Here is a 21,300-nt window from a genome sequence, read left to right as displayed (position 1 = left end):
TTGACATTGCCAGTGCCACTCAAAGAGCACTGACTCTTCGATCAGCATGCGTTGTGTCATAGATGTCATTTTGATGCTTCACAGCATCAGAGTGATATCTTGTTAGTTTTTCATCCCTTTTTTTGCAAAGTGGATATTGCTTGGTTGCTTCTGCACTGCACTTTCAAGGGATCACATGCCACTCAAACAGTATGTCCAATACTGTGACATACGTTTCCATGAATTTTCTGTTGATGAAATTTGAGTTTCTGTAGGTGGCACCTCTTTCTTTGTCGGTTCAACAATGGTGGCTGTCACTAAGGCTAAGGGCATGATAAAAATAGTACTGTGATAAATTTTACAAAAATTGTGATTGCAGTATGATTTTCAATTTTAGCATTTTTGCATAATAATATCTATGTTCATTGAATAAGCTCTTAAAATGGTGATGGTGTGATTTTTGAAAGGTTCTGTACCAAACAAACATGTTATCTTACATCTGGAGAATACAATTTACAACATTTTGTCACACGTTTTACCTTTATCAAAACATTGCAGCTCCTGTGATTTGGATATTGCAGTTGGCCATGTTGTGATTTCAATCGCAATGTTTCAGTTTTAATTTTTTGTTCAGCCCTAGCTGTCACTGCTCATGATAACTACCCAGTGTAGTGTTTCCTCTACCACTGCTTTATTTCTTTCTCCAAAAGAAACAAAATATTTTATTTGTGTTATTTACCTAATTTATGTGCACTCGTTTCGTTTCAGCTCAGTGTGACAGTCTCTACTGTGTTTTGCTGTCTTTTCAGTCATGCTTGTTTTTCTCCTCTACTCTGCTCTCTGTTTCACTGAGGGCAGGGCTGAGCCGCTCCACATGCACACAGAATGGAGCAGAGGAGAGACAGGTGACGTGAAAAGTTACTGTAAGTGCAGTAAAAGCTTCATGACCAGAGCACTTTGGTAATGTAATCCGTCTAAAACCAAAGATGGACAGATGTCGACCCCAAATTCAGGCTAAAATATGTGAAACATAAATCCTTGACTTTGGCTGCTGTAAAACCATACTTGACTGTTGTTAAATTGCTGTTAACAACACTGCTTTTCAAAATGTACACATTGACTAAACATTCACAACAGGACAACTCCTTCAACTTAGGTAATGTAAAACGTGCCATATTTATTTTTATTAGGGTTACATGATATTGGATTTTTGTGCTGATACCTCATATGCCGATATTCATTTTAAAACCTTTATCGGCTGATACCAATAATGTGTCGGTATTATCGTGCATCCTTATTCAAAACCAAAGTTTACACTTACCTGGCTGTCCTGCTCAAGTGTTAACAGTATATGTATGTATGTGTGTGCATGCATGCTGGTTTGTGCCCCAAGAAGTGGAATAATCCTGACACAATACGTCATGGAAAGCAGGACAGCAGTCACTTTTTCTCCAAAGATTCGAGAGTCAGAGCTGCAGTCAGTCTGTATGTGATAGAGAGAGATCTCAGGCAGCCCTACCAGCTGTTGCCCACAGTGCTCTCTGCGCTCTGCCTGTTTATGACAGGGCCTATTATGTTGATGTGATGAGAGGGTCTGTGTGTGAGTGTAAGGGTCTGTCCTCAAGAGTGTGTCTGCATGTGTTGGATACGTATTGTGTGTGTGTTTGCTCCTCCATTTGACAGCTCCCTGCATGTGTCAGTGACAGGCTGTAGAACTGCTGACCATTGAAGTGGATGTGTGTGTATGCGTGAGCGTGCGTGCGCAGTAGACTGTCTGTGCTGATAACAAGATACAACACATGCAAACATGCAAACACACATTCAAAGAGGCACGCTCAAGGCGGGACTCTATCCCATGGTCAAATAAACTCACTGAGGAGCTTTTTTGCCTAATGACTCTACTGCTAGACATTTCATATGAGAATTGTCAGATGGGATTTGGCCAGTGTGTAGCTCAGTGATGGGCGAGTGACGGCCCCTGATGAGCATCTGAGGCCAACCAAAAACTCAGTGTCTGACCACTGCATGCTAATAGATGCTCGCATTTTTACTTAATTTTTACCAAAATCCACCAAAGGTGTTGGTGCTGGTTGTTGGTGGAAAGGTTTGAATGCCAACTCTGTCACTGCACCTGAAATGAACCCAAAATAAGTTTACATGTGCAGATGCTAATTTTCCTGCGCACACCACCCAAAAATACCATTATACAGGAAGTAGGTGTGTGTGAAAAGTAGGCCTATGCAGGGATAACCATGTTTATGTGGTTACATGGATACAGGTTCAACTGAGTCAGCCACCTTTTAGAAATGCCATTTGTTTAGATGACAGTGACTTTAACATTTCTCTTAAAGCAGGAGATCATAATATCTTGACAAGATATCCCTCCAATTGTCATAATTTGTGCTCAGAGGACACAGATACTCAGACGACACAGACGGCAGGACCAGCCACAAAAAAGCACTGTAGTAAAGTTCAAATCATTCAAGAGCACACTAAATTGATTAGACTAAATTGATTAGTCATGGCTAATGACCTTTTAAGACATTGCTTTCTTATCATTGTCATTATTAGAGTTTGTTGGTTTAGACCAGATTGCCCAGCCTCTTGTTTTGAGCCGTGTAACATTTAGTCAGATGCCAAATATTTAACCAGGAATTTTCCAGTGTAACTCATTTGAAAGATAAATGGTTGTTGGGTTACAAAACATGAGATGAATGTTGTTTGTTGCTGTACTGCCAGCTATGGCTTCATCTGCCAGGAGAATTAAGCAACTGATCTGTAAGACTAATTGGGTTGTCAAAAGATAATTAGCTCTTCTTGAGGACATTTTATAGGTGTGGAAATGATGATGATGATGATGATGATATGTGTTTGTTTTTGGTTTTTAGTTTTTGACTACTGCCTAGCTGTCTAATCATTTTTCTAGGTTGCTAACTAGTAGAGATTCATTGAATTTTTTTTTTTTTGTGTTACATTTTTGTCTTCCAATGATTACGTAAACAAGATAATCAAGATAAAATGGTTGTGGTGTCGCATTCCGTTTTGCAATGATGGTATTGTTTTATCTTGTGTCGCAAATCCAGTGCTCCATTTTCCTTTGACCCTTTTCGTTTGCAGCAGTGCAATTCAGTGAGTAATCATGTGAAATAATCATGATCTGAGTATTGACCAAAATAATTGTTATTATGTTTTTTTTGTTTTTTTTTCCCATAATCAAGTAGCCCTACTGCAGATCTCTCTTTAGGAAGTTAACTGATATACTTAGCTGGAAGACAGGCCACCAGGAGATTGCTCGACAGATGAGACTAGATTTCATCTATGCTACGCTGTTAATATCCATTCCAGCGAACCTGTTAGTCAGCATTCAAGTTTGTGTGTTTGAAGAGTCTGATGTCCTTGATACCACAGCCTGTCTATAAGACAGTGTTAAGGGTCAAAAACGCCTCATGCACACACAATTATAGTGGCCTGACCAGTTAGTGTAGAGAATTTGTTTGCCATTTCATTTTATTTTCAATTTTATTTAATTTGATTGCATTAATGAATTTCATTTGGAACAGCTGAGTTTCAAAGCTGGATACAGCAATTAACAACATCTTCAGGTTAAGAAGCATCACTACAGAGGTAGAGGGGAGTATTATAGGGATCAAGAGGATGCTCAGTGCCACGTTATTTCTGTCATCCTTAAAATGGAATGTCAGAATCACAGTCAGTATATCAGACCACGTGAGCAATGATCTTAAGAAGTCTGTTGTCAACACCTCCAATTAACATCATTATAATGACACGTTTCACTGCATCACTACTCTATTGCTCAAGCCTAAGTTAGTCAATTAGCAAGCTAGGTAGATGCACTTCCAACTGTTGACAGTTCTTTTGTATTCGTTGTACAGTTTTTGGTAATGCAAAAAACAGCAGCAACAGACGGACTCATTTGTCTGTGCTGCCACCATAAGTGAGCACCTGGACTATAGAGTTTCCTGCAGGAAACACAAGGTTGTCTATATCATTCCATCACTGCATTTGAGGAAACAGTGCTGAAAGTTTACCTATAGAGACTGACAAAGACTTGCTCATTGCTCACATTTTACTCTTTATTTGCTATAGCCAACTTTGGTGTGCATGCTATGTTTTAGGGTAAACAAACCATCAGAGAACTTATGCATCAAAGGAGCTGAGCTGCACACGGATGCTGTCTAGCACACACACATGGTTACACACAAACAATGACAGATGGGCGCAGTGGAGTGGCAAAGAATCACTTTTGCATTTGTTACGTCATTAGGCACTAACCGATTGGATGGGGTGCAACATGCAGATACGAGTAAGGCTCAGTGTGACCAGATTTGGGAGACGCAGCCTGCATTTTAACCAGGGATGACTTTAAAAAGAAGTCAGCTGAGAAGGAACAAATACTTGGCTCTCCAGCTGGCGTTCAGCAGTCGTGGAGCTCACAGCATGCATGCTTTATTAGATATTTGGGTGAAATTTCTGTGAGTCTAATTGTAAAGCTTAGCTGGAGGAAATGGTTAGGCCTGGAAGCCTCCTCAACAAACCAAGGCAGACCTGATCCATTTAAGCTAGCCAGTCACTTGCTTGGTCGTTTTCAACTGTCACTTACCATTCAGCAGCATGCATGCACACACACATGGCCCTGGCTTCCCTCAGTGTGAGAGCAGAGGAATAGTCTGATCCTGTGTTTGTCAACATATTGTGAAGAGCTAATTGGTACACAGATCGCTGAGCTGCTACACTGATGTCTTGCTGAGCTAACCTTTCCCTACATCCAGGTATGTTAATATTTCAGCAGGAGACAAGACGTCAGGAGAGCTGTTGGTTGTGGTGTAGGGTTGTCACGAATTCTCAAATTAGAATTTCTAACGTTGATACCAAACCCAGGAAAATACCAATAGTTGATACTATCTTGGATCCCACAGGGGTAAATACACCATAGTAAAGGGCATAAAAAATATATTTTAATAAGGATAAAGTAACAATTTGCACTCTATGAGCTGGAATGGTCATGTTTTTATTTAGAGAAAACACTAGTATTGATACTGAAGTATTGGAACCGTTTTAATTCTATTGTGGAGGCACACCAAAATATTGCTGATGTGTTGATGTTGAGCACAGTGACCAGAGACTTACCCCAGCTGTTTTTTAGATTTGCACCACACCAGAGTGACACTTTAGCCTCAGCATTTCTGCTTAAGGTTTTATGTCAGCTTGTAAAATAGGAATAGCTTTCATCATCTTTTATTCACATGGCTTTTTGATTTGAGAAAAGTATCATAGCCAGTTGAAACTGGAATGCTTGGTCTGATTACTAAAACGTAAGCCAAATGTAGCCATTGTCGGGTTCATAGTGGCACTAATAGTGCACTTTTTGTCATAGACCAGATCATCAAGAGGAAAGAAGTCCTGCTAGTGTCCCTACAGTTCCTCATTTGTTCAGCTTTAGCAGTGGCTCAGTGTTGATAATGCCTTTCATTTTTGCCTGGTTTTAGCCATCTCTTAGACCAAAGGACCATCTGGACGTCAGAGAAAAATACAGGAATTATCCTTTTACCTACTGCTCAGCTTTTTATTTGGCTTGCTCTGGGGACTGTGTTCTCATAAAGCAGTCTAAGTACAATATATGCTGCATGATACAGCAGCTTGTGTATGCATTCTGATTCCAGTGTTTATATTGCCATTTTATTTCAGTGAGCCTGAGTGCACATGAGTAAATGGATCCTTTCTAAAAATGTTTCAAAGGCAGTCCTCTCCCATACTGTACCAAGACTGAAGTTGCCTGAACCTTGACCCCGATGGCTGTTATGACAGACAGGATGGGAGAGGCACTCATACTTGGAGCACAGCCCAGGATGACTGTCCACACACATAAGCCTGGAACAGCGGTTCACTAATGTGTTGGCCATCCATATTCAGTGTGGCAGACTTTTAGCAGAGGTGTGCCTGGAGATTGAACTTGACAAATGTTTGAAAAAAACAGTGTCAAACAAACTGTTCAGGTGAATGCACTCAGTGTCGAGTCCTGCTCATTTTTTCCCTGACCCGTTTTGTATGATCACACAAGTCTCTCTGTGCAGTGTACATGTTAGACAGATTGCTGAAGTTACTGTACATCATCAGGTTTTGAGAACCTCTTGCAAGGGATCCAGTTCTGTTTTTAACTTGGTTTGGTTTGACACCTGATACTGGTTTCATGGTTTAGTATTATCACAATATTTTGAGCAAGCTAATTTGTGAAAACCAAAGTACAAACCACAAACAGAGTGACTGCAGGTAGGACTTTAAGGTCTTATTAATGCCAGCTCAAGTTAAGCCCATATTCATTCACAAACAAGACTAAAGAGGAAAAGCCAACAACAACAACAACAACAAAAAAAAAACGACAGTAAAATGAAACAGCTATATTTTATACCTCTGAAAACATATTTCAGGAGTTTTTAATTGTGATACTTTACAATAAATCGATAATATATCACAATACTTCCTCTTGTGATACATTATTATCGATGTCCTTGTGCAAAGTATCAATATTTGAGTTTTCAGTATGCACATTTGAGTTCCTATGAGGTGAATTTATTCCTTGCCTTCAGGTATTTGAACCAGAACTCTTCTGTCATGTTCATGTTGCATTCACCGTGAAGATCAAAACACTGAAAAACACAACTAATTCCTCCTTATTGGAAAATTATTTTTCTTTTTCTTTTTCTTCTTTTTCCAGGTTATTTTTCATCTTCACTCACAGATATCATGATGTATCATAGCTGATTATCTTACAATATGTATCACAGAATTGCCTGTATCATAATTCCATTGTTGTCATGGGTAAAATATCATGATAGTATTGTATTCTTACCCAGTGATTCCCACCCTTACTGTGTGCTGCTAGCACTACCTGTAAGGCATGGCTCTGACAAAACTTGCAATCTGTCTTTGTTGTGTCAGTTGTATTGTTGCTATTTTCTTAGCTGTAATCCCAAAATGCGACCTTGTAAGAGATTTTAAAAGTTGATGGAGTACCCTCAGCTTCATTTTCACCCTAAGTCAACCTGGTCTCCTGTTTCTCTTAGTCTCCGAAGGCTAAAACTTGCTCATGTTCTTTAGTACTCAAACCGTGTAAAAGAGAAAGAGAAAAGTTACACTGTACCTGTAATTACAGACGTTTCAGTTCCATGATGCATATTGTTGGAGTTTTTTTTTTTTTTTTTTTTTTTTGTCAGAAACTGTTGTTACATCCCTATTGCCTGAGGAAAAACCATAAGCTATTGTATGTGGGCCAGTTATTGTAGCCTAAAACTAGTTTGACTCCCAGCCAGCCAGCCATGCAGTCTTTCATAAATCAGTCATATAAATTAGCCAACAGAGCTGTGATTTCAGAGTGGAGCTAAGGGAATGTTGCTGTTTATAGGTGAGGGAACTCATAAAATAAGGACTGACAGTGAAGTGCTGTCTACATCTGAGGCACTGACAAAAGCCTTGTGCTGATATGGTAGTGGTTGATATTGTAAAATGAAGAAAGAGTGTTCTGCATTTTTACTCAAGGTTAGGCCTAACTACCAGAGTAGTTGGAGAGTTATTATTAGTGATCAGGTTTACCTAGGCCTCAGACGTCAGATGTAAAGTTGTCGACAAACCTTTGCCCAAATATGGAATTCTGCGTCAAATGCATGTTCCCTTTGGGGAAAATCCACAGGGTCTTCACTTAATTCTGCCACAGTGTATGATTTAAGCGAGTGTGTAAAACCTTTATATGTTTTATCTGCTCATTTCTCTTCTAAATAGGACTAGATCCACTGAATTGTATTGTCACTTTCACTAGTAGCATTTTATACAGCATTTGTTAGCTTAAAACCAGACTGTGCAATGCTGCCACTAGCTCAGCAAAGTCGGGTTTCACATTAGCTGAGCCAAAGACAGGGTTAGTCTAATTTGGAATGGATCATCGTTAAGCACTAGTTAACCCAAGGCTGAGCCCTGGGCTGAGTGCATTTCATAATCAGCGTGAAAAGTACTTATCATGCTATTCTGCAAAAGTTGAGTTTTCTTTGGATTATTCACTATCTGGCACTTTTTTCCTGTGTGCCATTAGGGCTCCACTCTGCCAGCCCAATAAGTATTTCAGGGCATCTGAGCATTTGAGCTTAATTAGAAAGTTACTTAAAAATCCTCATCATGGTAATTACTTCAGAGCTGCCAATATTTGACTGCAGCCGGTCTGATGTCTTTTTTTTTTTTTTTTTTTTTTTTAACTTTCAAGTGATGAGTTGGCCCTGCTTTTGTGCTGAGCTTCAATGTATGTTTTACAAGTGCTTTTTATGGACAGGGTTTGTGTGTGTGTGTGTGTGTTTGTGTGTGTGTGTGTGTGTGTGTGTGTGTGCGCGCGCGCGTGCGCACATGAACAAATGTGTGTGTGTTTGAGTTAAGGAGACTATGCATGGTATAAGTAGTGACAGGGTGGTGTTTACTGTCCTCGCCCCATGCTGCAGGCTGTTTCTCACCCTCCTCCTCTTAGTTCTGTTACCACAGTTCACACTGCTGGAGAGAGGCTTGTGCCTGTGTGTGTGTGTGTGTGTGTGTGTGTGTTTGGGTTGCTTGGAGTCTACATGGCCCAGTGCTTCTGCATGCTGACAGTTTGGCTTCTCAGGGTACACCCAGCAAGTGCAGATACACACTTAACCCCACACACACTCACACACAAATGATCTGACATGACATTCATTATGCTGCAGACACAAAGGAGCGCACACTCACTCCTTTATATGCTCACATTGTACACAAGTCCATTTATTGGGTACTCATGAAGACGCGCACACACACACACACACACACACACACACACACACACAATCACAGGACAGAGACGGGTGAGTGTGTGTGTGTATGCTTGTATTCTACCTGACAAACGACAGGTCTGACAGAAGAGGAACAGTTAAAATGCCTTGAGACAAGCACAGTGGGGTTTTAGCCAGGCTGTTGTTTTTAAAGAATCTGACATTCAGGACATTCTTTCTCACATTCTCCTCCGGTCTTGTCATTTACCTCACTCTCATGTCTCTTTTTCTCTCCCTTGGCATCTCATTTTTTTTTTTTTTTTTACCTCTTTCTTTATGCCTGCAAAACCACCCTTTACGTGTTTCCTGTCCAGCATGTACACCTTATTTGAAGATCCTACTTTTTATACAGTGTACATAATTCTCTAACACATGTAGTGCATCTTCTTCAAAGTGTTTATATTAAAGATGGGCATTCCCAGCAAAAATGTTTTTTTTATATTGTAATGGGTTTTGGTAAATTGTAGTTTATGTGATATTTTTATGGCCTTTTATCTTGTATGACTATGTGGCATAGCTCATGTCAGCACAGCCCATATATCCTTAACCTGTCCAATCCGTTTGATAATTCTTTGATGTTCTTGCATGGTTCATTTTTGAAGATGTTGCCCATGTTTGCCCTGTCTTGCAAATCCATTTGCCTGGAAAAACAAATTGATTCTCGTTCTAATTCTTATTCACAAACTCTCTCTCCCTCTCCCTCTGTCTTTCTGTCAGATATCTGGAGTCTAGGTGTGATTCTGTTCATGTTGGTATGCGGCCAGCCACCCTTCCAGGAGGCAAACGACAGCGAGACCCTCACCATGATCATGGACTGTAAATACACTGTACCGGCCCATGTTTCCAGCGCCTGCAAAGAGTGAGTAATAGAAATACGCTCAGAGATGGTCATGGAATTATTTCATGTACTCATGTGAGGAAATCTCTGGGGAAAAACCTCATTCTTTAAATTATTGAGGTATACTATCACAAATAAGTCTTATCTGCCAAAAGGTTTTTAGTCACAGTCCCAAGCCCTTTTTAAACCTGTGTTATGGCAGAACATAGTATATTTATGGCTGTTTTGAAATGGTTTCTCAAAGGCTAGCTGCAGGTTTTAGAGGCCCTAATGCGCATAGGGACTGTATAGAATCTGGACAGGTTTGATTTGCATTCCAACTCTATGCCCCAGTTGTCTGCTAGTAGCTACCATGGGCCTGGACCTGATATGCTGCATAACAACACTGACTCTCTGTTGAGATCTGTCTCATTCTCTGTCACACCAGTGTTTCACTCTGCCTTCTCTTCTTTCCTCTACTCCCTCACTTATCATCACATCCCCCTATACATACTCCTGTGTCCCGTGTTTAGGGTGAACACGTGTTTGGCCCACAGTCAGCATATATGTGATCTGGAGAACAGCCAGTCCCATTAAGCTGATATAGGCTCTGCTCCGTAGTTTGGGGCGTTGAGCTGTAACCAGACTGCAGTTGGCTTGCACCAGAGCTGATAACAGTAGAGGTGGGGTACATGGACGGGTGCCATGTCACTTACCTTGACAATATTATATGAGAAGACAGTATGATATGATGCAATGAAATATAACAACTCCCATATATTGTTGCTGATGTTCTGTGGCCATGCCAAACATTAAAAAACATATAGAATGTGTTCGTTTACTTGTCATCAGCCATATAGGAAGATTTTTGAGATAGCTTTATTTTTATTGAAAAGTCCAGTCACTAAACACTGACCATCCATGGTTCTGGGTTACTCTAATCTGCACAGTGCATGGGAAGGCACTGGAATATGGCAGAGGCCACAATGATTTATTATAGGCCTTGTAGACCAATTTGCTCCAGGAGCTGGCAGGGGAAAAAGTCCCTTCAAGCATGCAGCCCAGATGTAGAGCAGTTGAATCCAACTGCAGACAGCACTGTGTGTGCCACGATCAACTGAGTTTGGTTGCTTACATATTGTAGCACAACTCAACACAACACAGAATTGTGTGTGTATAGTGAACAATTAGCCATGTATCTGCTTGTAAAAAGCAAATCCTTTCCAGTTATTTATTGTTGAATGTTTTGGCAACAAAGAAACATTTCATTTATCATGCCCACTGTTGTTAAGTACTCATGATGCTAAAAGTGCAGTGGGAAAAATTTGTCTAGATGTATAAATCACACTTGTAAATCATCATCATGTCTGCTTAAGACTATCACTTTAGCCGTAATTGTGTGGCCTTACACATTATAATTGAGTTCTTCTCCAGTTCTGGGTCATTTCAGTTTAGTTTTGCTTGATCATGATCAAGTAAATTTGCTTAATTTACTTTAACTACCTTAACTACTTTTTACAGCATAAGTAGGGTAGGTCATTTCATGTCCCGATAATAATGTATATCATGATAGTAAATTACATGAATAAATAGTTTATGTAAGATGACCACATGAAGATGCCTATTTCTTATTACATTTTGAATTGTATACTTAATAAATAAAAGGTACTTAATCATATTTTATTATTTTTCTGTTATTTGGAACCTGTGTGCAAATTTTCAGTTCAACAGTAAACAAAATATATATAAAATAGAAGTGTAATGATGGAAGGAGTCTCTTGCCAGTCTATACATGTTTCCCGATGTTGGCACATTTTTTCCCAGGCAACAGTAGTGCCGTGCCGTACCACATGAAGAAACGCTACTTCAGTCTGTTATCCAGGCCATTTACTTTTCTGTCAAAATGCGGCCACAGCTACATTGCAGGTGTGTGTGGTTCCTGCAGAGGCTGTTGCAGGGTTAGGGTTAGGGTTAGGCTTCCTGCTCTTCTACGGAACTGTACATGCACGAGGGGTGACGCGGGATGTATGCCTCAAAACATCTTACAAGTAGTCTACTTGTATATTTATCCTTAATATCTGTTTGAAAAGCTCTAAAAGGTGCATTTTTTAAGACTGGGAACAGCATTATATTGTGGCTACAGTGGCTATAGGTTTTCCCTACAACATTTTTTAGATTGCAAAAGAAATAATAAAAATATTCATTTTCTATGTTAATTGAGTTTGTCTTATTGTGTCAACCAAAGCCGTCATACAGCCACTGTGGTCTCTGTTGCCTTAAAATATTACTCGGAGATCACATGATCTCAGTTCATCTGTCTGAGTTTTTCTCGCTCAAAATACCTCTGGTAGGAATCAGTGTAAACGAAAGTGCTTAGCTGTAGATGTGGGTTGAGTCAAATACAAAATGACAGTAGTGCTGCTTTTATTAGTGAGAAATGACTAATCACATTTTGAAGTGTATTAGTATATGTTATCTTGTCCTCCCAGGGCGGGAATAGGATAAATGACCAACACTAATATTAACAACAAATGGCTGCCATTGATTTATTGAATTCTGACTTCTGACGTCATATTAAATACGGTTAAAATGTGTACAGATCATGGTAGTGCTGCACCTACCAATCCCATTCAGACCAGGAGAGAGATAGAGGGAGGATTCATTGACATCACTGTTGTGTGACATCAGGGCGTAATGACTGTGCAGAGGCATTACCATAACTTTAGAGTGTCAGCTTCTCAGAAATTAGGGCGACTGTGCATTTCTGAACCGAGGTTGTGAGCTATGAGTGGGTTTTACCGTCAGTAGCAGTGGCAAGAGAACCTCTGCATTCGACATGTTGTGAAGAGCAGTTCATTATGTCCATGCTCTTGCTACACATCTGAGTATTTTTAGACACAGGAAATAAACACTTATCTCCTGAGTCGAAGGAGAGATCTGACTAGATTGAAGCGCTAAGCGGGGACAGCTGTGAGCAATCTAATGGGCTTGACTTCAGAGCAGAAAAGGTATTTGTCTCATTCTGAGTTGCAGGCTCATTTTTTGCCGTGTCACTCCCCAGTGAATTATGCACAGATATCATGGTTTTGAATTTCCACACCTGCCTCCGCTAAAGGGACCGAACTTTATTGCACAGTTCTTTCAGTTTTGCCAATCAGAGAGATACAATGAAGCGAGATCCAGTCTTAATCAACAATTTACAAATGCTAGGTGTGTAGTGGTGTGGCTCACAGCTTTGTGAGGTGCCTGAGATGAGACCGAATCACAGAAGAGGTGGGAAGACAGTGCCAGAAATAAGAAGTGATGAAAGATGTCACATACAGAGGTGCTTATGAAGTAATAGCTCTAGCTTTCTTTCCCCCCGGTTTTTAGAGAGGTGATAAGATCGACAGTGGGGGGGTGACTTTCACACAGGAAGTGTAGCTTATTACCATGACATGCCCTTTTAACATTTATTAGCCTCATTTGACTCCAAAAATAACATTAAAGAGATTTACAAAAGCAGTTTGACAAGTTATATACACATTGTGACTTGTTAGAATAACAATTAAATACATGTACACTGACAATTTGACGAGTAAAAATGACAATAACAAATATCTGTAATTCAATTTTGACTAATCAAAATATCATTTGAGATCCGCAGTGATGCCATAGATATCGTCATTCAACTCATCACACATCCGAAATGAAAGTGGAATGTATCTGTAAGTCTGTGTTGGCTAGACAGTTTCGGATCACTCATTTGGAATTATGACATTGGATATTAGGCTTGTAATTTGATCAGTGTAAGCAGAGTAAACTGTGTTTGCTGTTGCAGATAAAATAGTTATAAAATGCCATAAAATTGCAAAAGCTTATCACAGGAATTAGTGATAAACAAGAGCTTCATTAGATGGAGAATTGTGGTATCTGCATGCGTATTTGAGGAAATAGGAAGAACTGTGAGCTGACAAACTGCTGAGGCTTGTTGTAGCTTCTAACTTAAATGAAATGGATATCTACAACTGCATTTAATTCGTGAGAATGCCAATTCTGAAATTCAAGATCTCTTTAATTAAATTTTGACAAGTCATAATTCCTAGTTGAGATGCCTACAAATTGTATTTAACAAGTCAAAACCTAATAGAAGATGTTTAAAAATGATATCTTCTGTAGAGCTTTTTAACAGCAGCCATTTGACAGAAAATAGCAGGTAAACACAGGTGGTATCAGTGTATTTACAACTTCCATCAGCATTTGCAGTTTCCTGCAGCAGAATAAAAAATCAAGCCACTAAAGGTGTACTGGACAAAAAATGCAAAATCAAGAAAGGGGTCTGCAGTCATTCTTCATTTCTAATTTCACAAAGCTAAAAATGGAAATCGGGCTGACATTGGTTTGTTTATTTATTTGTTGCTGATGGCCCAAAGAAAATCCATTTCTTGTTTTCCAATGTCTGGCAGCAGAATCAAAAACTCAAGTGGCCAAAACATACAGAAATCTGGATGCCCTGCTCTCCCAAAAGCAGTGATTTTTTTTAAAAAAAAAAATCATTTTTTCTATTGCTTATCACTCAACTAGAATATTTCACATAGATCTATAATATTTTTTAAATTATAGATAAGTGTTTCTAACAGCCGAGTTGAGATCCTGCTAAGTATTGTAAAGAGTCAGTTAAAAGCCTGCAGGGTATGGCACAGCTCGGTGTGTTCTTGCAGTTGAAAAGGACCATATTGTTGTATTGGTTGTTGATCAAAAGAGGAGGGATGAGAGGAATATACCAGCTGAATAAGGCGCTTTTTGGTTAGATCGTGAAAAATGTGGTAGGTGAAACTGGTGAACAAGTGTTTGCATGCTCACACTTCTCTGGCGAAGAAAAGGCAAATTTGGAATGTGTGTTTGGCTTTGCGGAAATTCCAGGAGGAAATACTTTTTTACTGCTACGTAGACACTTTGACGCAAATGAGAAGAACTTGCATTGTTAGATGCCAATATCTTGTTGGATCAAGAGAGGGGAGAATGTAAACAGTGTGACCACGAGAAAAACACATGTTTTTCTGCAGACATCTGCTGTCATTCTGACTTGTGGCTAATTGGGACTATGGAGCTTGTCTGCTTCCTTATGTTTTGGGTCTGTGAAATGGCAACAGAGGCAGAGGGATAGACACACAGAGGGAATGCAAGAGACAACACAATTAGAAAGACAATAGTTTGTGTATGTATCAGAGAGGGAAACAAGGGCAAGACATGGTTTGTATGAGAGTGAAACAACGAACATGTGCAGTAAGACGCTGAAGAGAATGAGAGAACAAAGAAGAAGAACATGACAGAAAGGAAGAGACTTAGATGTTCAAAGTAGTGTGGGAGGCCTCTGGCCTCTGAGGAATCCCATCATCTTTGTTTTGTGTCTGTCTCCTCTCTGACAGTTTGATCCACTATTCGTGACACAGCAGGGAAATCAGCAGCCCCAGAGAACTGTTGATGCAATAGTAGAGAAATTAGGATGTTTGAGACAAAAACTTTATGCAGCCTCATTGTAATTGTTACTTTACCACAGGTTCCCTGTACGGAGTTATCATTTTTAACTGACATAGAGCAAAAGGGACTAGTCTCTCCATGGACTGTCTTTAATAAGTCAGTTAGGGAATTTAAGTAGTTAGGGATTATTGCCCCAATCAACAGTTCAGAAAATATAGCAAAGAGATCACTCTCATCACATTTAAATTTGTAGTTTTTATAAGTCATTGCTCTTGTACTCTAAGACAGTCTTACAAAACAGATTAGGCCCAGACATTTCCAATTTTAACAGTCACTAAGCAAATACAAGTCTTCCATTCAGAAATCATAATTTGAACCTGCATCTTTTAAGATTTTTTCAGAGTCTTTGTGCAAACAAATTTTACAAAATACCTTAAATACTTCTCTTTGTTGGGACAAAATAAAATCAGATGGATTGCTGCTGAGTTCATTGCAAAAACCTTATCAGTTTTGTAGCTCTAACCCCCATACCCTTATTCTGTGGTTTTGTCCTTTTTCTGTGTTATCATTACAGCATTTTGGTCTTGCAGTGGAAAATTCACATCATTCATTTCACTCCTCAAATCAAACTTCATCACTGTTTACAGCACTTGGGTAAATCATATTCTACAAATCATGTCTGTTCTGGAGCTATATTTACTTGATACAATGATGCAAAAGACTATTTTTAAAATTTCATGTTAAATATAAATCATACCACCTCAGCTGTGCTTCTCCACCTCCCACAGTGCTCTCCCTGTATTCACAAATCATGGCAACAGCTGAAGTGAAGCTCTAACCTGCAAGCAAAGAGGAGTTAATAATTAAAGACCAGTGAATTTTAATGGCCATGAATTTGTTTCTCAAAAATGAGAACACAGTATGTGACAGAGACAGCACTAAGACATTTTATCTGTTGTCAGTTTACAACAGGTGCAGAATACGGGAACAGAAAGCCTGAATTTTAACATTAACATTAATGGTGTCTGCCTTTTTCTTCATTTCTTGTTTCAGCCTTCCCCTCTGTTTCTATCTGTGGGACTAGATACATTGTCTCTTTACTTTTGATCATTATTTTTTGTGGACACTGATACACCTAAGCCCTGGGCCTTGTGGTTTCAACAGTGTGGAAAACACAGACAGAATTGCAGCATTTGATCATGACAATGGAATCAACTGTAAAACGTGGAATATTGTGGAATTTGCCGAAATGACGATGCAGTTTTTAAAAGTCAGCGTTTTCCCCCAACCATTATAAGCATTTTTTCACAGCGCCTAAGCTGAATGAGGAAAGAAACACTATGCTCAGAGTCTCCAAAGTGTTTTAGTATTATTTAGGGGCACACAGCTGCAGCTTCTGTCCTCTGCTGTCTGCATCTGTTCACCAAGGGCGGGGCTGAGCTCCTCTTCCACACTCACAGAGTCATGTCGAAGTAACCCTCTGCGATGGCTAAGTCATGGAATTTGGTTAAAAATAACACGGAATCTGGAAAAAATTGAAACGTATTTCATAGGGCCCCACAAGCCCACCTCTGCCCGCTGTCCACCAGTGGAGGCTTTGTGCCATTATAAATGGCCTCTGCCCTCAGGAATGAAACACCTCACTTAAATGACATCAAAAACAGGTTTGACATTTAACAGTATTTTAAACTCCTAATTACTGAATTTTCAAGTGATAGCAGGTGGCATGGTGGGGCTGGCAGCTCCATGGACAGGGAGTGCAGAGTGCAGCTGAAGCCAGAGGACTGCTGATTCATAGACATGTAGCTGCAGGCTGGCTGAGGTTGACTCTTGTATTAATTGGCTGACTGGCTGGTGTTTGACCTTTATCTTTATTATATAGTGCCCTTTGACAGAGGGAGAACAGGGAAAGGAAAGAGTCATAGGCCTGGTAACTGATATATTCTGACCTTTGACACCACTGGGAGGATGGGGAGTGTTGGATAGGTGGAAGGGAGGGAGGCCACCTATGATCAGTGTCTAGGATTTATGATGTGGAGTATTTTATGAACACAAATTAACTTAACAGGCTCTTATGTTGGGATCTGATAGAAAAACAACCTGAATCTGGATCTATAATATTAAGAAACATTCAGATAGATCTACAGACTACTGTAAAGTTGTGATTTAATATTTCAGTATAATCTTGAATGTACCCGTTATACTTTTTTTTTTTTTTTTTTTTTTTTTTTTTTAATACTTGACTTTAATACTTTAATACTTGACTATGGAAAAGTCAAGTATTTGAGCTTGTATATGAGCTTGTCAGTCAGATTGACTTTGAGCTTTTAACATTTACTGCTGGCCTAAAGACCGTAACTGACCAGCAAAACAAACAAAATGTGTGTGTGTTTTTTTTTTCTTTTTTTTTTTTCTCCTGAATAAGCTGAATCTGATATGCACAATTTAGGCTGCCTGTTGGTCGTATTACCATAATACTCCAGCACTCACGTCTGACTCGTCTTTTCCTTCTACAAGATTAAAGCCAAAGTTCTTCCAGACTTTTATTCTAAAGTGTGGAGCTTGAATCTCGGTTTGTCCTCACAGTCTTTAATGCCTTTGATGATAGGCTTGATTCTCACGATGCAACTGTGCACCACAGACCCAGAAGTAAATTTTTGTTTGAATAGACTGCGCAGCCATCTGTTCAGTTCGACGCAGCAACATTTTTTACACCTTGACTAAAATAAAAATATGTAGTATTTAGATTCTGGGTCAGCATGGCGCTATAAAAATCATCAAACAAAGAAATTATTTGTAGCCTAACTGCACCCCCCAACCCCAATCCCAAGTTCCTATAACTGATATAACCTTGCATCTTTCATGCACACCAACTCAGCGCATGAAATTTGCTCGGTGGTTTTGGTTCAAGGTCAGCTCTGCTTTAGGCACTGATTTGATAATTAAGGTCATTTGCTTTTAGCCTCGAACCAGTATGGTGTTTGATCCTTGTTGCTGTTTCTCCTCCCCTGGGTCTGCAGTCTTCTCCCTCCAGATAAAAATTCCCACTTGGGACACAAGCTTGCTCTCTTGCTGTTGTGTGTGCCAAGTTACTGGATTAACACAATCTCCTCATTACAATACTCTCTCTTTCTGTCTTTCTCTGTCTGTGGCTTGTCTCTGTATGTGTGTATATGTGTGCACGTGTGTCTTGCTGCTCTTTATTTCCTTGTTGACTCACCAAAATGCATTTACACGCCTCAATTAATTAATTATTCACCAGCTCGCTTTTGCAGCCCCCCTCACCCTTCTTCCTTCTGAGCTTTGTTTGTTTTTGTCATCCTTGATTTTAATTTCTAGGGATTAGACTTGGAAAATATGTTTATTTTGCCCCCCCCCCAAACACCACCACCACCATATCCCCATTACACACACACACAAACACACACACAAACGCAGAGACAGTTCTTGTCTTTCTCACAGTGTGACGTGCGGATGGTGATCATGTGGTTTGCGTTTTTGAGCCAATTGTAGGCGGACAGAACACTGTGTTCCTCAGTTTCCTGTCATTACTGTACAGCAGCATGGAACACACACAAACAAACACACACAATCACTCTGCCTTCCTTCTCTCTGTCTTTCTATCTGCTTCACACACATCACTTAACAGTGAGATGTGACAGAGTTGGGATTTGGTTGATTCATTGCTTAGTCTCTGCATTGTTTTCACGTGGGACGTGTCGTGTAGGTTCTTGCCAGGTGGAAGGCCATTATGTCAGCCTGTGTTGAAGCTGCTTGTTTTTGTGCTCCACATTTCACATTGTGGTATCTAGAGGAATGCTGAAAATATCCACAGTTCGTTTGAACTCCTCTCCCTTGGTGCTTTTCACACACTTACACTATCTCTGGTTGGTGGGTTGGTGGGATCTCTCATGCTGTACACATAGGGGGCTCACACTTGCCTCTGCAAATGTGCAGACAAGAGTGTGGATAGAGAATTTAAGAGCAAAAGTCTGCATTGTCTTTTCTAGAAGTACTGTAAATGTCTATTCTTTTGTAGATCCCCAGAGAAAACAAATTCTTTTCCCATCAAATATTAAGGGAGGTGTCCAGTCATCTGGCATGTGACTGACAACACCAAAACAGTAAACATGGATTACTTTAAAGCCAGCATTATGTTCATGATTATGTACTGCTATGCTGCTGTGATGTCACGTTTGGTTTTGGAGAAGAGACGTGCAGAAATTGAAAATACGATTGAAGATGCTAGAGAACCACAAAAAAGAGCAAACTACTTTTACATAGAGTAATGTGAATCAACATGATGTGCAGGCATAAACAGAGACAAATAGGATGCTTAATTCCCAATTATAAGCTGAACCATCTCTTGATAGGATGATCTTTTATTTGTGCTCACGGTTGCTTGCTTCTGTTTTTGAAAATGGTGGAGGTGATAATCTTGCACAACTTGCATCATACTTTTAACCAATCAGAGGTGCACTAAAACACCACCCTAACAGCCCGCAGGAATTTGAGGAAACCTACCTTGGTTGCACAAACTGTTATGAGTTCAAGAATTCAACCCCTCAGGCAAAAAGAGGGACTGGTTCCTCTGGCCCAAATAATGGTTAGAGTTCTTGGTTCCTCAAAGGGGTTGCTATGTTTCAGGGACACTTCCTTTGATGGAAAAGGGGTTGAAAAGTGAAAGAGGAAAAAATGTCAAAGAAGGGACTGAACAAGCACAGCCATTCCAAAGGAAGGAGTGTTTGTATGAAACCCACATGTAGGGGTCCTCATCCCCAGGTTGAGAACCACTTTTCTATTAGACCAGTAGAAGTTGAATTTCATGAACTGGTCGTAAGCTTATTTCTTTTCATCGGCATATGAAGAGTATAAGCCAGAGATGGTGTTTTGAAAGCCAGACATGTCAGTGAAGTGAAGGCCAATGTCACTTTTGTTCCACTGTAGTAATAATGGCACGTTCGCTTAACTATTGGAATGTTCACCAGCAGCTTTTACAGCACAGGCGCACCACAACAGCAACAGTCAGACTTAAACTTATTTGGGGCATTTTTTTTTTTATTTTTTTTTTTGACCTAGTCATGGGTGAACCGTGGATCAACCAATGCTTGAGCCATGCACCAACATTTTAATATGTCTGCTCAGTCACATTTTATTTCAGTCAGTGGCTTCAATCAGAAAACTGAATGTTTGGCACAATAAAATGTTGCTTTATTTGTCGGCACAGAGCTGGAAAGACAGATAGCAAACAAGGCTACAAAACAATGTAGCCCAGAGAAAAAAAAAGGTAGGCAAAGATACAGCTTAAAAACACAAAGCAAAAAAAGATCACAAATATTCCTGTAGTAATGCTATAAGGACTCAGCATGGCCATGGTGCTCTGTACTGAATTTTTAGTGTCACCATTTATCCACTGGTTCTACATCTCACATTCCCACAGCAATGCTTTCTATGTGCCCAATTGACAGCAACAGTGGAGATCATGGCTGTGTGTCAGCTCCAACACACCTACCGCTAAATACCGGATCAGCTTCATATGTGTTGGCTTTAATTGACAGTCATTGGTGTTGATCAATAATTCATTTCACACATATATTATGGCCCCTTTGTGCAGTGAGGCAGTAGAAACCTTACGTGTCCCCTTTTCTGTGTCACTGTGTGATGTGTTTCATGGCCAGTGTGTACATGCATATTCTTGTGCTCATGCTTGTATAAGCATACGTGTGTGTCTATATATAACTGCTTCACTACGTGTGTGTGTGTGTGTGTGTGTGTGTGTGTGTGTGTGTGTGTGTGTGTGTGTACATGCGGTTGTTAAACCAACACAGCAGTGTATGTTTCTTATCTTTCCGTGCTGGTTGTGTGCAGATAGACCAGCCAGCCCTGCTTCCTGGATCTACCCGCTCCTGCTGCTGGTTGTGGTCCACGGGGAGCCCAGCTAGCTCTGACTAATCCCAGCATGACTGACTGACAGCCCAGCTCTGCTTTGCCCAGCCTGTTAGCCTGTAGCCATGGGGGGTCACGGGGACCACCATCCTGTGGTTTGGTTTTTCTCTGGAGGATTGGGGGGAAAAATTCAGTAGAACCAAGATGAGCTGAAATGTACTGGCTTGGTTGCAGGGGTTTTCTCAGCCTCCGGTCTTTCCTATAAAGTTTTGTGTGGGTGGATTGGACTGGGTGTGTTTGTGTGCAGCTGTCAAA

The 21,300-nt window shown here is 40.1% G+C and overlaps 1 protein-coding gene across 1 annotated transcript in view; it reads left to right on the top strand.

Annotated features, from left to right (window-relative positions):
- snrka (SNF related kinase a) overlaps positions 1–21,300 on the top strand; it is a 61,336-nt gene that overhangs the window by 22,867 nt on the left and 17,169 nt on the right. The window contains 1 exon segment of the mRNA XM_030071598.1: positions 9,540–9,681. Coding sequence (XP_029927458.1) covers positions 9,540–9,681 — 142 coding nt within the window.

The sequence above is a fragment of the Myripristis murdjan genome, chromosome 16 (assembly GCF_902150065.1).
Source record: "Myripristis murdjan chromosome 16, fMyrMur1.1, whole genome shotgun sequence".
NCBI classification, from domain to species: domain Eukaryota; kingdom Metazoa; phylum Chordata; class Actinopteri; order Holocentriformes; family Holocentridae; genus Myripristis; species Myripristis murdjan.
Note: the sequence above shows the minus strand (reverse complement) of the source record. Positions and strands in the feature narration are given on the sequence as shown.